Raw genomic sequence first — 13,325 nt, 5'->3', positions numbered from 1 at the left:
TCGAAGGCTTGACGCTAACACCTTATTTTGTCCCGTGATCCATTCTCATCTTCATATTCTACACTTCACTTCATCCATGTTATTTTGATACCCCATTTCTTCCAGGCTCAGACGATATGCCTGTAGAACGGAACGCCGAAAAGAGACCCGCTTTGCCGGCGGCGTCTCAAACAAGTTCCCCACCGAGCTCCCGGAGAGCTCTAGTTTGCGTAGTCGGCTTCATTCTATCATTTCTCGTTGTTTACGGACTTTATACCCCAGGAGGCAGCTTCATCGATACGGGAAAATGGTTTCCCGGTACCTTTACTCAACCCGACATCGATGCAGACAATGACTTGTATCTTGTCGGTGCTGGCCGAGCCGACATTACCGGCCCGGTTGTGGAAATCAACATGATGGGCTACGCAGACCCCAAACAGCTTGGCACTGGCCTTCGACAGAGACTATATGCCCGAGCTTTCATCGTAGGAAGTGTTGAGCGACGCAACGACAGGTTCATCTATCTCGTACTGGACACACAGTCGGGAGACACAGCTGTTCGCTATGGTGTTCTTCACGGGCTTGCCGAGCTAGGCTTTGACTACTCCATGTACGGCCATCACAACCTGGCGCTGACCGGGACACACTCGCACTCCGGCCCTGGCGCCTGGCTGAACTATCTCCTTCCGCAAATCACGAGCAAGGGCTTCGACCAGCAGAGTTACAGAGCCATCGTTGACGGTACCTTGTTGGCGATCCGTCGCGCACATGAAAGCCTAGAGCCGGGGCATCTAAGTGTTGGCTCAACAAAGGTTACCGATGCGAACATCAACCGCAGCCTGTACTCGTATCTTGCGAACCCGGAAGAAGAACGCGCCAAATACAACGTCAGCGCTGAGAATGACGGGTCTGTTGAAAAAGACTTAACATTATTAAAGTTACAAAGAGCGTCAGACGGCAAAAGCATCGGTGTCTTGACATGGTTTCCCACCCACGGCACATCTATGCTCGGTAACAACACCCTCATTTCGGGAGACAACAAGGGAGTCGCAGCGTGGCTATTTGAGAAGAGTATGCGAAAGTCGTCTGATGCAACCAAGGGGTTCGTTGCTGGATTCTCTCAGGCCAACGTGGGCGATGTCAGCCCAAATGTGCTAGGCGCTTTTTGCGAGGATACGGGCGAGCTTTGCGACTTCAAAACAAGCACATGCAGCGACGGGAAGAGCCAAAAGTGTCACGCCAGAGGCCCATTATTCCGAGAGAAGGATAACGGGGCCTCATCCTGCTTTGAGATCGGCAAGAGACAGTACACTGCTGCTAAGAGGCTATTCGACGACATGGGTACCAAGGCTCAGCGAGTCCGTGGCTCATGGGTAAAATCATTCCATGCCTTCCACAATATGTCAGAGTTCCACTTTGAGCTTCCAAATGGAACGGAAGTGAGAACCTGCCCTGCGGCGTTGGGCTACTCCTTCGCAGCGGGAACGTCTGATGGTCCTGGGGCGTTCGACTTCACCCAGCACGACTCAAATTCGACTAATACGAACCCTCTGTGGAAGGTTGTTGGTGGTCTGTTGAAGGCACCTACGGAAGACCAAGTCGCTTGTCATTCTCCCAAACCTATCCTACTTGATGTTGGCGAAGTGTTCAACCCATATCAATGGACGCCAAACATTGTGGATATCCAAACGTTCAGAGTCGGCCAGCTGATTATCATTGTCAGCCCGGGCGAGGCTTCGACTATGGCTGGAAGGCGATGGAAAGATGCTGTCAAACACCAGGCCGAGTCCTTGTTTGCCGAAGAGACTAATGCGAAGCCAGTTGTGGTAATTGGAGGACCAGCAAATAGTTACACTCATTACATTACAACGCCACAGGAATACGGGTAAGCTCACAGCTGTAGCACTCCAAGGTGCTTAGGACTAACTTTGACAGAATACAACGATACGAGGGAGCTTCAACTCTGTATGGTCCTTTCACGCTGGATGCGTACATCAACCGAACTCTCAATTATCTTCCAATCTTGGGAGCTTCCTTCGTCAAGGGACCTCCTGCTCATGCCGGGGGACCTTATCCTCCCGACAACACCAACCGCTCTCTGAGCTTCATCACTGGAGTAGTTCGAGATGGCACGCCCGTTTTCCGCAGCTTCGGCGACGTCAAGACTGATGTCGAAGACAAGTACACCATTGGCGACGTCGTGAGAGCCACATTTGTTGGAGCCAACCCGCGTAACAACTTGCGCCTGGAGCAGACGTACGCAGCCGTTGAGAGGTTGACCATAGACAAGGGGGCCATCAAGAGATGGGACACCGTACGGACTGATTACGATTGGAACCTGATCTTCCACTGGAAGCGGACGAGTGACATACTCGCCACAAGCGAGGTTGAGATTGTGTGGGAGACGGAGAGCGACGCAAAGCCCGGGACGTACCGCTTCCGCTACTATGGAGACTCCAAATCGCTGGGCGGCAAGATTACAAATTTCGAAGGAGTCAGCGGGCAGTTCAAATTGCACTGAGTTCTGGTTACGGGAGTTTGAGCCGCATTCGGAAACTATGGAGGAGGAATCATGCGATTTATGGCTCTACATGAGTCTTTGTAGGTGAATAGCAGCGCTATGCAGAGCACACAAGGAGCACAAGGCTCGGCTTTCAAGAATGTTATCAGTTTTTCGAGGCTTCGAGATTATTGAAAACGACCCAGATCCTTGGACTAGTCGGGACGTCATCATCAGCATTCGCAAATCCATTTCAAAAAGGTAACGGGGTCAAACGTACCTCATATCCGGGAGGGCACAGCGTAATACAGTTCCAGAACCCGTCACCGTACCCGTGACACTCGTACTCCCCGTCATCATTCGCAGTCGTGACGGGCTTGCTGCACGGCGGGAGGTCCATCATGCCCTGGCGGTTGCCCTTCCACCTCGCGCAGCCCATGCAGGCGCCGTATCTCTTGCCCGGGGCGGTGCACTGGCGGGCGCAGCGGCTGCTGCAGCCGGCCACGTCGTCGACGCTGTAGTCTGCAAAGAGCCAGGCGTAGTCGCCGGGGGGGAGGTTGCGGTTCGAGGAGAAGCCTGGGGAGCAGGCTTGGGCGAGGGCGGCGCTTGCGCTGAGGAGGATGGCGGCGGCGGTGGTTGTTGTGAGACGCATCTTCGGTTGGGGGGGGGGGGGGGGGGGGGGGGGTCTCAGTAGCGAGGGAGGAATGCTGCTTTTTGGTTTTAGGACGATCTAGCGAAGAAACGACTATATAAGGAGTCTCACGAGAGCAGATATATGTAGGTAAGAAGAGTGAATAGGCGGAATAGCTAGGTCCTGTACTCCGTACGAACGGGGGTAAAGGCCGACGGTCACTCATACGGACACCGTTGGCTGCCATTTCTACGACGTCCCGCTGATCTTGTGGTCGATGACATAATAATTTCCGGCGAATACCTACCTTGCTGAATGGTTAAACTGGATGTACGCAGGAAATTGGGAGGAGGCTGAGCAGAAAGAGCTTATGTGAGTGTCCCATAGCATAAATGTGAGACTGAGGGCATCGCAATATAGTTAGTTCAACGGGCTTCTCCGGTAAAGCTTAGTATACGGACTTAGTATACGGCTGACTCTTTCAAAGAGCTAGGTTGTTGTAAGTCCGAAGTTCATGGCGGACATCATTAATTATAGTTTGATAGGCCCTCGAGTTCGGCAAATGAAAATCCGAGTAAAGACGCGCAGAGTCGGGATCCCGTCGGCATCGCTTTTCTTGACGAATATTCATATATAGGCATGTGCACTTTGAAGCCGGAACGCCCGGTGCTGCCGTTTCTTCGGTTCCTTGGTAGTAATGGGCTTACCAGCCCATCTTAATGTTGGAGATAGTCAGACTTGACCAGGGAAATCATCTGACGTTTATATTTCTCTGTTACCGGGTGACATCCCTTGAAAGCCCGATCCTGTCCAGGTTGGTCACCAGCAAAGTCGGAGAAAACCATACATCAACTCTTTGGAGTGTAAAGTACGCAGAAACCTCGAGGTTCCCTCAGATAATTGCTTCTTCTTGAATTTTTGTGTCAACGACAAGAACCCCTGGTCCCGCGTCGGGCGCTGCCGAGACAAGCCTCGACCTGACACCCGCCGTGCATGTCTTGGCCCTTTGGGTGAGTGGGTGCCCTCTTCGGAGTCATGCCTCCCACCGCCATGTCTCTTGATCAAACAGTCGAACCGGCCGAAGAGTTTCCGGACCACCAACATATTTACACTACGGATTGCTCCCTCTTCTCGTCCTGTAGGTTATCCGAACCGTCTACTGCGTAAGAGTCTGATATGATCGGATTGCCCAGTCGGCAAGCACCCCTGATTCGGCGGATGCTCCCATTGGAATGCAGCTGTCACAGCTCCTGCAGGAGACAACTTTGCCAGCCAGGGGTGGTGAGATGCCGCCGCCAATAGCGGCTTGCAGCATATCTAGGGGGGAGGAAACAAGGAAGCGACTCCTTCCGCGGCGCGGAGTTGGACCCGCCCCGCTGGAAACCAACAAGCTCAGGCCAGTGTGTCTCGCTGCAGCTACCTCGAGCTCGGTGGCCGGTGGGTGGTGTGTCACGGCATGGATGAATGTGAGTTGATTGTGTATTCGGTAATTGACAACTCTAATTTGACTTTTGCGAATAGCCATTCCCATTGACGATGACGTCCTCTAATTTGTTCGAGAAGCAAACTCGATGGGCAACGTTGGACCTCAGCGGGATCACATGGCCAAGGGATGCAAACAAGCTCTTCATCACCCCCTCCTCTTCGTCACATTTCGACATATCATGGGTAGCTGCTTGAGGTATCGGACAGCTCATACTTTTATCCCCCAAAAGCCTCACCTGCATTTCCATCACAACGAATCGCATGTTACTAATTGGCAAATGGGAGAAAAGAAGCTAGATTACAAGGGTCTCTTTTAAGCTAATAAAGCTAGGCTCCTTCTCGAGACTCCAACTCAACCACGAGATGGGCCACAATGGGGTAGGGGGGTATTTGCTAGTTTCGGAGACGCAAGACCCGAAACCAGAGCTTCGACCCCTACCTGCACCTTGGGCTTTCCCAGATGGGACCCCGACCCCATCGACGTTTCCGGCCCTTCCTTTGTTTCTTCCATGACAGATCTGTGACAATTCTTTTTGTGTTCTGCATTCCTTCTCTTTTTCTTCTTGTCCTCGTGGGACTTTCTTAACGCATACCACATCTTATAGCATCCCGTTATTGCTGTGCTGGCATCGGATTCATCCCCCAGTTTTGATGCACAAGCTCTAGAGATTATCAAACCGACCCGGGCCTCGACTGGTCTCGAACCCCTCCTCCCATTGACCTAATTGTATCCAACGGGCGACAAGCTATTGTCATCATAAGACTTCACTTGGGATATCCTCGTGCTGTCGTCGACCCCTAGGCAACCTCTCGCCATTTCGATGCTCCCAGAGCACTTGGCATCATCATGGTATCATCAGTCTTTGTGCTCGCTGCAGCTGTGGTCGCCTACGGCGTATATGCCTACGCCTCCGGTCTACAGCGCAATATAGCAGAAGCAAAGAAAGTTGGCCTGCCATATGTCGTCACCCGTACGTGTTCAAAGATACAACCATATTCCCATTATATCAGGAACTGACTGTGCCAAAGCCGCGTCACCCTTTTCAATAATATGGCAGCTCACACACGAGTTCTGGCTACCCATCATCAAGTCATTACCTAAATCTTGGTGGGAAAACTGGCTCGAGTTAGTTCCCTGACTGGACTGCACCGTCCATTGCGGGCCCCCCTGCTGATACCAATGCCTTGCGAATAGAGTCCTCATACCGAATTGGTCCTATAATCTACTTCACAAGCCCTTCGCACGCATCGGCGAGACTTTTATGGTCGTATCGCCCTTCCAAATTCTCATCCTGACCGACAGCGCCGAAGCCATCCACCAGATCACACAGCAGCGCGAAAAGTTCCCAAAGCTAGTCGAGACTTACGCCATTCTGAAGCAGTTTGGCGACAATGTCCTGACCACCGAGGGCGCCGTCTGGCGCATGCACCGCAAGGTGACATCCGCGACCTTTAACGAGAAGAACGCCTCCCTCGTTTTTGCCGAGTCGATCAAGCAGGCACAGAGCATGACGCGCAAGTGGCTGGGCACGGCCGGGGAGAAGAGCAAGGAGACTATCCAGACGTTGGATCACGATACGATGCGGCTCGCCCTCAACATTATCAGCTACGTGGGGTTCGGAATGCGCCTGCTCTGGCCGGGACAGTCGCTCGCCGAGGGGGCGGACCCGAAGCTCACAAAGTACAGCTCGCTCGAGGCGGCCCCGGGACACACAATGAGCTTTGCCGATGCCATTGCTGAGATGCTGGAGCATATCTTGGTTCTGTTATTGGTGCCGCACAAGATTCTAAAGTTGCTGCCCTTCAAGTATACGAAGCAGGCCATTGACTCGCACGACAACTATGTTCAGTACATTGACGAGCTGATGCAGGACAAGATTGAGGATCTGCAGAACGGCGACCACAGCGACGCCGGCATGGACCTCATGGGCCAGCTTGTGAGATCGAAATACGGGGACGGAGCCGATGCCAACGGGGGTATCAACGGGAAGCTGTCAAAGGGCAAGGAGTCCAAGATCCCTCAGCTGTCCAGATCGGAAATCTCGGGTAACGCCTTCATCATGTTAGTCGCTGGCCACGAGACGACGGCGAACGCGATGCACTTTGGTCTGATTGAGATTGCCTGCAACCCGGCCGTGCAGCGACAGCTCCAGAAAGATATCGACGGCATCTTTGGCAACAGTGATCCGAGCACGTGGAACTACGAGAGCATGGTCAACCCGATGCTGGCGTCCATGCTGGGTGCCTGCATGAACGAGACGCTGCGGATGACACCGGCGGTGGTAGAGATTCCCAAAAAGGTCAGCCCGGAAGGCGACGGCATCATCACGCTGGACGGGGAGAAGTACGTCTTGCCAAAGGGGGCAAGTATCTCCATTGTGGGGGTGTCGGCGCACCGTAACCCGCGGAACTGGCCGTCGAAGCCGAGCAAGATTTCGGGTGCGGACCACGACCTGGATGACTACGCGCCGGAACGGTGGTACAGAGCCAGCTCCAAGACGGCGGCCGAGGTCAAGAGCGGCGGCGGCGGTGATGCGGAGGAGGATTACGGCGGGTACAGGGGCTCGGACACGAGCGAGAAGATGTTCCGGCCGGTGCGGGGGTCCTACGTGCCCTTCTCGGACGGGCCGCGGTCGTGTCTGGGGCGGCGGATCGCGCAGGTCGAAATCATTGCTGCGCTGTCCGTCGTGTTTCAGCGGCACAGTCTTGAGCTGGCGGTGGACGAGTGGGCTTCGGACGCCGAGGTGGAGGCCATGGGTCCGGAGGAGAGGCGGAAGCTGTATAAGAAGGCGCAGGACAAGTGCCGAGAGACTGTGAAGAAGGCGTCGACGATGTTGACGCTGAAGTTGCCTCAGGGGATGACTGTGCCTATTCGGATTGTCCCGAGAGGCGAGGAAAGGTTTGTCGACATTGTTGACTCGGTTTAGAATGGAACCAGTGATAGTAGCTGGGGGTGGCCTTGGCCTGGCTCGTGGTGGGATGCTGTCTTCGAAACTGTATAGTACTTATTCTCGGATGGATATATGGGAATACTCGGCAGGGTACAAGGCGGGGAGAAGGGTTGGAGTTCCATGTGCATGAAACTGAGGCTAAAATGGCAATTAATCTGAGAATTCAACCTATCAGCAGGTCATCGAGTTGAGCATGTGTAAGATGGTGGTGAGGTGGTTGATTGGCTGGGATGTTTTGGTTGTCCCGGCAGCTCATGTTGATCGCGAGAGGCTTCAAGGTGTTGACAACTTCGCGTTCAGTATACTGGAAGTGTGTGAGAGAGAGAAAGGCCACGTGTTCCCGTGAATATCCTCGCATCATCTTTGCTGAACAGGGTGCTTGCTTGACATGCGTGTATTTGGCATCTCCTTTATCAGCGGGAGATCACTAAACCGTTTGTTTACATGCCTTGCCTTATTCGGACAGCGTAGGTGGGTCTGATTGGCTGCGGCCGTCAATGGTGACATTCACTTACCGTCACCCGGTGCTCTTCAGGACGGGAGCCCACCTCCAGTGCTTCTGCCGCTCCCGGGAGAGGGGAGAGGGGACGGAAAGCGCGCTAAACCAGCCGCAATGTCCACGTCCACAATGGCACTGGACACCCCCTTTCCTCCCGCGCATCAGAGGGCATCAGCACACTTGCACGCTGCAGCGACACCAGCTGGAGCAGTCACGACTCACGGCAGCAGTCATCTCACAGCGATGGAAATCCCGTTGCGTCACTTCCCGTAGGACCACAGCAAGGGACCGAGGAAGGTAAACAACCCCCCCGGGCGCTTCGACCATTTTACCCCGTAGAACCCCCCAAAATCCACACGTTAATCACACCTCACCTGGACCCGACCCTTACAAGTTACAACCTAGCTCTTCAGCCCAGCTATCGTTGCCGTTATCACCACCGCATCCATCCAACTGCCCCTCCAAAACCGTCACCCTTTCAAAGTAGTTCCCACTACTAAAGGACAATCTGCCCTGCATTCACTGCAATTCTTCTACAAAGACATCTCTGTAATCGATCCGCTCGAGTCGCCGAGTCTGCGCGATTCATCTGATACCCTTTTTGATTAACATTTACCCCGTTTGAATCACCAAACAATGTCGGGCGCAAACTCGTGGTTGGCGAGGCAGCGGAAGAGCGACCTCGTCGAGATTGCCGAGCTGACCGGACTTACTGGGTGAGCATTTTCCTATGATTTTCTCCACGGACGCGAACTTTATGCAGCTGTGACGGGCTTCTTATTACCCTGCAAGTCGCACTCGGGCTGGGCGTGCGCTGCTGTCGCGTCGATTGCGACCGGCGTCAAGGCTGATTGAGGCGCGTCGAGCTGTCGCAGAATGGCCCACGATGCTATTCAGACCAAGCAAGAAAAGGCTAACAACGCGCTGCTTTCAGGTACGAGAATCAGAAAAAGGCCGACTTGGAAGTCACTCTCGATGAATACCTCGCCGAGAACACAATTCAGTTCTCCCAAAACCCCAAGCTCGCAGGCTACTATACCAGTCGCTCCAAGGCTGCCGGCTCACCCGTCAAGAGGGAAGCTCCCTTGACCGATCTCGTCAAGTCTACGCGTCGCAGGACGACGAGAGCCATCGAGGAGCTTCAGCCCGAGCCCGAACCCGAGTAAGCCACATTTGCTCACCCTTTACGCGATGCGCCTCAGAGGTCATCTACATCCCTGGATCGCGACTAACACGCGTCACAGAAGAGCCGAATCTTCGAGCCCGGAGCCTGCTTTCTCCACCGCACTGGCGACGCGAACTCCCGCCCGCAACCTCTCTCTTGCGAGCCGTATTCCTCTGCCCGCGACGCCTGCTGATGTCGCCGAGGCCGTCGACCGTCACACTGTCGCCCTGCGCGAGCGCGCGACAGAGCTCTACGACCAGTCCGGCATCCAGGAGGGCACCCAAGCCGTGCGCTCCTCTTTGTCAACCGTCACATCGGTGCTCTTCACTGTGGCCGCATTTGAGGCGTGGAACCTGAGAGCCGAGGTCCTGCCCCTTCGCTACGCCTTCACCATCCCCGCGATTCCGGCCCTGGGCACCAACTTCTACCCCGTCTACGTGCCTGACGCCTTCCTGTTCGTGACCTCGTCCTTCTGGTCGCCCGTCACCTTGTGGACTCTCACCTCTGTCCTCATCCCCTCCCTGTTTGGGTACTTTTACAACCTGAGCGCGGCGAGCCATCCCCAGCCTCGCGGCCGCAAGTCGTCGACCGTTGAGTACAATGTCGACCCCTTGGTCTTCAGCATCGTCAAGGCTTTGATCTCGTTCGTTGTCTACGCCCAAAAGGTCAACTTTGGCGGCTGGATCAATGAGAACTCGATCGACCGCATCAACGGCGCTCTGTATGGAGAGTGGAAGGGCATCTTGACCGGTGCTGCCATCACCGGGCTTGTAAGCCTCTACGATGCCGTGCTGAAGAAGTAGTACCCATCTGCTCGGAAAACGACGTTTCCTCGACCTCCTCGAGCACGTGGGACTCCTCCCAGCAGCCCGCGACGCACAAGAGGAAGACCTGGACGGAAACCTCGTGACAGCGTTGTTTGAACACTCGTGCCGCGTCAAACTAGGCGCCTTGCTTCTTTCTTTCTTGTCACTCAATGGCGGCGTTCTGGGCGTTTCATCGGCGTCATACGTGGCTGTTTGGCTGATACCTTTTTCAATTTGTGATTAGGATTCTCGAAATGATGGCCAACATCGTCTGATTTCCGGAGAATTCAGTCAGTCCCCTTGGCTTGGTTCGTCGGTCTTCTTCCTACTGCGGCGGCTTTCGTTTCTGGGACTGGGTGCGACTTGTTTGCTTATTCTCATGGGATTGGAATCTTGTTGCCTTCCCTACCATTGTAGTGTTTTTCAGTTATAGCGTTATGGACATTGGCGGGTGGGCGGCAGAGTTTCCCTTGTGATGGGAAACACGTCGACAGATTCTCCATATTGGATCTGGGAGGTAGGGCGCTGAGGCTGCTTTGGGTGCTTTGCCCTTGTAGAAGTCGTGAGAGATGACATGAGGAAATATACTGCTTTTGAAGTTCTACCCCATTGTCAGATGCTCTCTCTACGTACGCTTTACCTCTTGGTGACCAGACGTACAATAAGGTACAATGACAGCCTGGACACTTTGGGTGTGTGGTTGCAGACTACAGTGCCAAGAGCCGGCCTCTATCTTGGTCCATGATTACGTCCTGCAGCTTCTGCTGACTACCGAGAAGAAATCAGGCATCGAGAGCATTGTTCAACGCGATTGGAAGTGCGACCAAAGACATTAGGTCACGGCTACTCTCTGCTTCTTACAAGCACCAGTGATGTACATCCGCGCTGGAGGTGGTTATATAGTCGTGTGGAGAGATGAGATGGTTGGTCGAATAGGACCTTCAGGTGTAGTATCCCAACTCAAAGTTTCACGACATCGACAGCGATTATAGCACGTGACGCTTAGAGGGAAAGTGATGGATGGCAGTCTTCACAGAGGTCCATCCACCATGGCCATCCTCGGCTGACTAGATATCTCCAAGAGTGAGGAATAGATTCTGCGCGACTGTCACGCATTAACTACACTTGACGGTGCTTGAGACTGAATTATCGTGTGGCGAATACTCTTAAATAACCCATTCCCGGCAGAGAAGGGCTACGGTTATAGGTCATCTAGTCTCATTATAGTTATTCGCATACTCTGGTTTGATGACGGGCATATGTGAGCTCCCCCACGCGCTTACCTAAGGAACATCCAAACACCCGGACCATCCCGGCAGCCGGCCAGCCAATCAAAACGCCGCTAATGCAATTAGCGAGAAAAGAGGCGAAAACCATCAACGCTCGTCGACAACGTCAACCATCTTTCCCGAAAAAGAGAGCCCCCCCGACCCTTTTGCTGCCGAACGTCGTCCTCCGCCGGCCGCCCCTCCCCGCGATAAACCCTCTCCACTCCTCATCAACCTGCGAAAAGAAGACGAAACCATACCGGACACCAAGATGCTTTCCTCCACGAGGACAGCGGCCTCAATGGCCCTGCGAGGTAAGCTCTCCCCCGAGTCGTTGTCGTCCCCGGTCTGCCGAGGAACCGGACCCCAACCGCCACTACGAATCTCCCATTCGAGGGACTATCAATTGCGCGCCTACCCGGACGATATCCTCAATGACTCAGTCATTAACCATCAAGGAGATATTGTTGTGTCTCGCGGTTTCAATTGAAGCTCTGTTCGCGATGGGGGGAAGAGAAGCCGAAGCATTTGACTGACCTCAATTGGCCACTGTAGCGAAGCCCACCGCGTCCATCACCCCCTTCAGAATCGCCGCCGCCTCAATCTCCTCGTCGTCACGAAAGGACGCCAGCCCCGCCGCCGCGCACTCGACCGGTCTCATCAAGAAGGAGCGGAAGGAGGTGCCCCTGGTTAGCCAGGAGGGCACCAAGGGTGTTTTGCAATATGCTCTGTACGGCCCCCCCTCTATCTGCCTTGCATATGCCTCACCCCGATATCAAACACCGAGCTTCTCCTCTACCCCCAATGGCAGTACACTAACCAAGCAATCCTCTCTTTACAGCACCTCCCTCGACGTAATAACGAACTGGGCCCGTCAGTCCTCCCTCTGGCCCATGACCTTCGGCCTCGCCTGCTGCGCCGTCGAGATGATGCACCTCTCCACCCCCCGCTACGATCAGGATCGTCTCGGAATCATTTTCCGTGCCTCCCCCCGCCAGTCTGACGTGATGATCGTCGCCGGCACCCTCACCAACAAGATGGCCCCCGCCCTGCGCCAGGTCTACGACCAGATGCCCGAGCCCCGCTGGGTCGTCTCCATGGGCTCTTGCGCCAACGGCGGCGGCTACTACCACTACTCGTACTCCGTCGTCCGCGGCTGCGACCGCGTCGTCCCCGTCGACGTCTACGTCCCCGGCTGCCCCCCGACCTCCGAGGCCCTCATGTACGGCATCTTCCAGCTCCAGCGCAAGATGCGCAACACCAAGATCACCCGCATGTGGTACCGCAAGTAGATTTGCTACCTTGTTGCCGAGCTTCTCTTTGCCTGAGAACTGGGAAGTAAGAAGGAATCGATGCGGAATGGGGAGACATTCAGACGACGTGGCTGGGGGGAGCGGTATTTTAGGGCCGTATATCAAGCAGAGAGGTATTTGCGGTCAGTAGAAGGGGGAAAATGGCTAGGTCCGGGAAGAGATTGAGGTACGCCAGGCACGTTGGGCCCCTTTGATAACGGCAGGCTGGGCTTCATTTTTCCTTTGTATGCGGTTGCGTGCGTGGGCGTGGCTATGTACATATGCGGAGGATTCACCCGCAGACGATCGCGGTCGTGTAGATTACAAGTTCTGCCATCATTTCAAAACCTTGTTTAACTTAAACTGAAAGCCCCGTGTCGTAATAGGATCAGGATCAGGATATCTTCAAGTTGTGGACTGGAATATCCTACTTCGAAACCCGTAGTGTATCGAGCATGGATAATCTGCATCATCCAATGGAGACAGGCTGCTGTATCTAAACCGCTGTTGAGGCTCTGCTCTACAGAATAACCACACCAAAATTAAGACGGCCCGAGAGGCCTTGGCATAGCTGGATAGACACAAACACGCGCAACGGTGCTCTCAGATGAGGTACGTATGTATATAACTATGTCTGATGCGGATATCGCACTGGAGTTGTGATGCCCGAGAATAATCAAATGTGCCCGTCATCCCTTTGCTTAGCTTTCCTGTCTCTTGCCCTCGGAAGCCCTGGTCGTTTGAGCATC

The 13,325-nt window shown here is 54.3% G+C and overlaps 4 protein-coding genes across 4 annotated transcripts; all 4 read left to right on the top strand.

Annotated features, from left to right (window-relative positions):
• Positions 1-116: 116 nt before the first annotated feature.
• On the top strand, positions 117-2,500 carry BDP81DRAFT_389552 (neutral/alkaline non-lysosomal ceramidase; the record flags this gene model as incomplete). The annotated part of the gene is made up of 2 exons (XM_060587277.1): positions 117-1,864; positions 1,915-2,500. The coding sequence occupies 2 exons, from the start codon at positions 117-119 to the stop codon at positions 2,498-2,500; spliced, it is 2,334 nt and encodes a 777-aa protein (XP_060450500.1).
• Positions 2,501-5,442: 2,942 nt separating this feature from the next.
• On the top strand, positions 5,443-7,522 carry BDP81DRAFT_389550 (cytochrome P450; the record flags this gene model as incomplete). Its single annotated transcript, XM_060587276.1, has 3 exons — positions 5,443-5,566; positions 5,625-5,721; positions 5,791-7,522. The coding sequence occupies 3 exons, from the start codon at positions 5,443-5,445 to the stop codon at positions 7,520-7,522; spliced, it is 1,953 nt and encodes a 650-aa protein (XP_060450499.1).
• Positions 7,523-8,681: 1,159 nt separating this feature from the next.
• BDP81DRAFT_445280 (uncharacterized protein) lies at positions 8,682-10,013 on the top strand (the record flags this gene model as incomplete). Its single annotated transcript, XM_060591932.1, has 3 exons — positions 8,682-8,761; positions 8,980-9,207; positions 9,290-10,013. 3 exons carry the CDS (start codon positions 8,682-8,684, stop codon positions 10,011-10,013), a joined length of 1,032 nt encoding a protein of 343 aa, XP_060450498.1.
• Positions 10,014-11,585: 1,572 nt separating this feature from the next.
• BDP81DRAFT_457320 (NADH-ubiquinone oxidoreductase 19.3 kDa subunit) lies at positions 11,586-12,576 on the top strand (the record flags this gene model as incomplete). The annotated part of the gene is made up of 3 exons (XM_060593269.1): positions 11,586-11,598; positions 11,840-12,014; positions 12,126-12,576. The coding sequence occupies 3 exons, from the start codon at positions 11,586-11,588 to the stop codon at positions 12,574-12,576; spliced, it is 639 nt and encodes a 212-aa protein (XP_060450497.1).
• Positions 12,577-13,325: the final 749 nt, after the last annotated feature.

This window comes from Colletotrichum phormii, assembly GCF_030913505.1.
Source record: "Colletotrichum phormii strain CBS 102054 chromosome Unknown BDP81scaffold_2, whole genome shotgun sequence".
Lineage (NCBI taxonomy): Eukaryota > Fungi > Ascomycota > Sordariomycetes > Glomerellales > Glomerellaceae > Colletotrichum > Colletotrichum phormii.
Note: the sequence above shows the minus strand (reverse complement) of the source record. Positions and strands in the feature narration are given on the sequence as shown.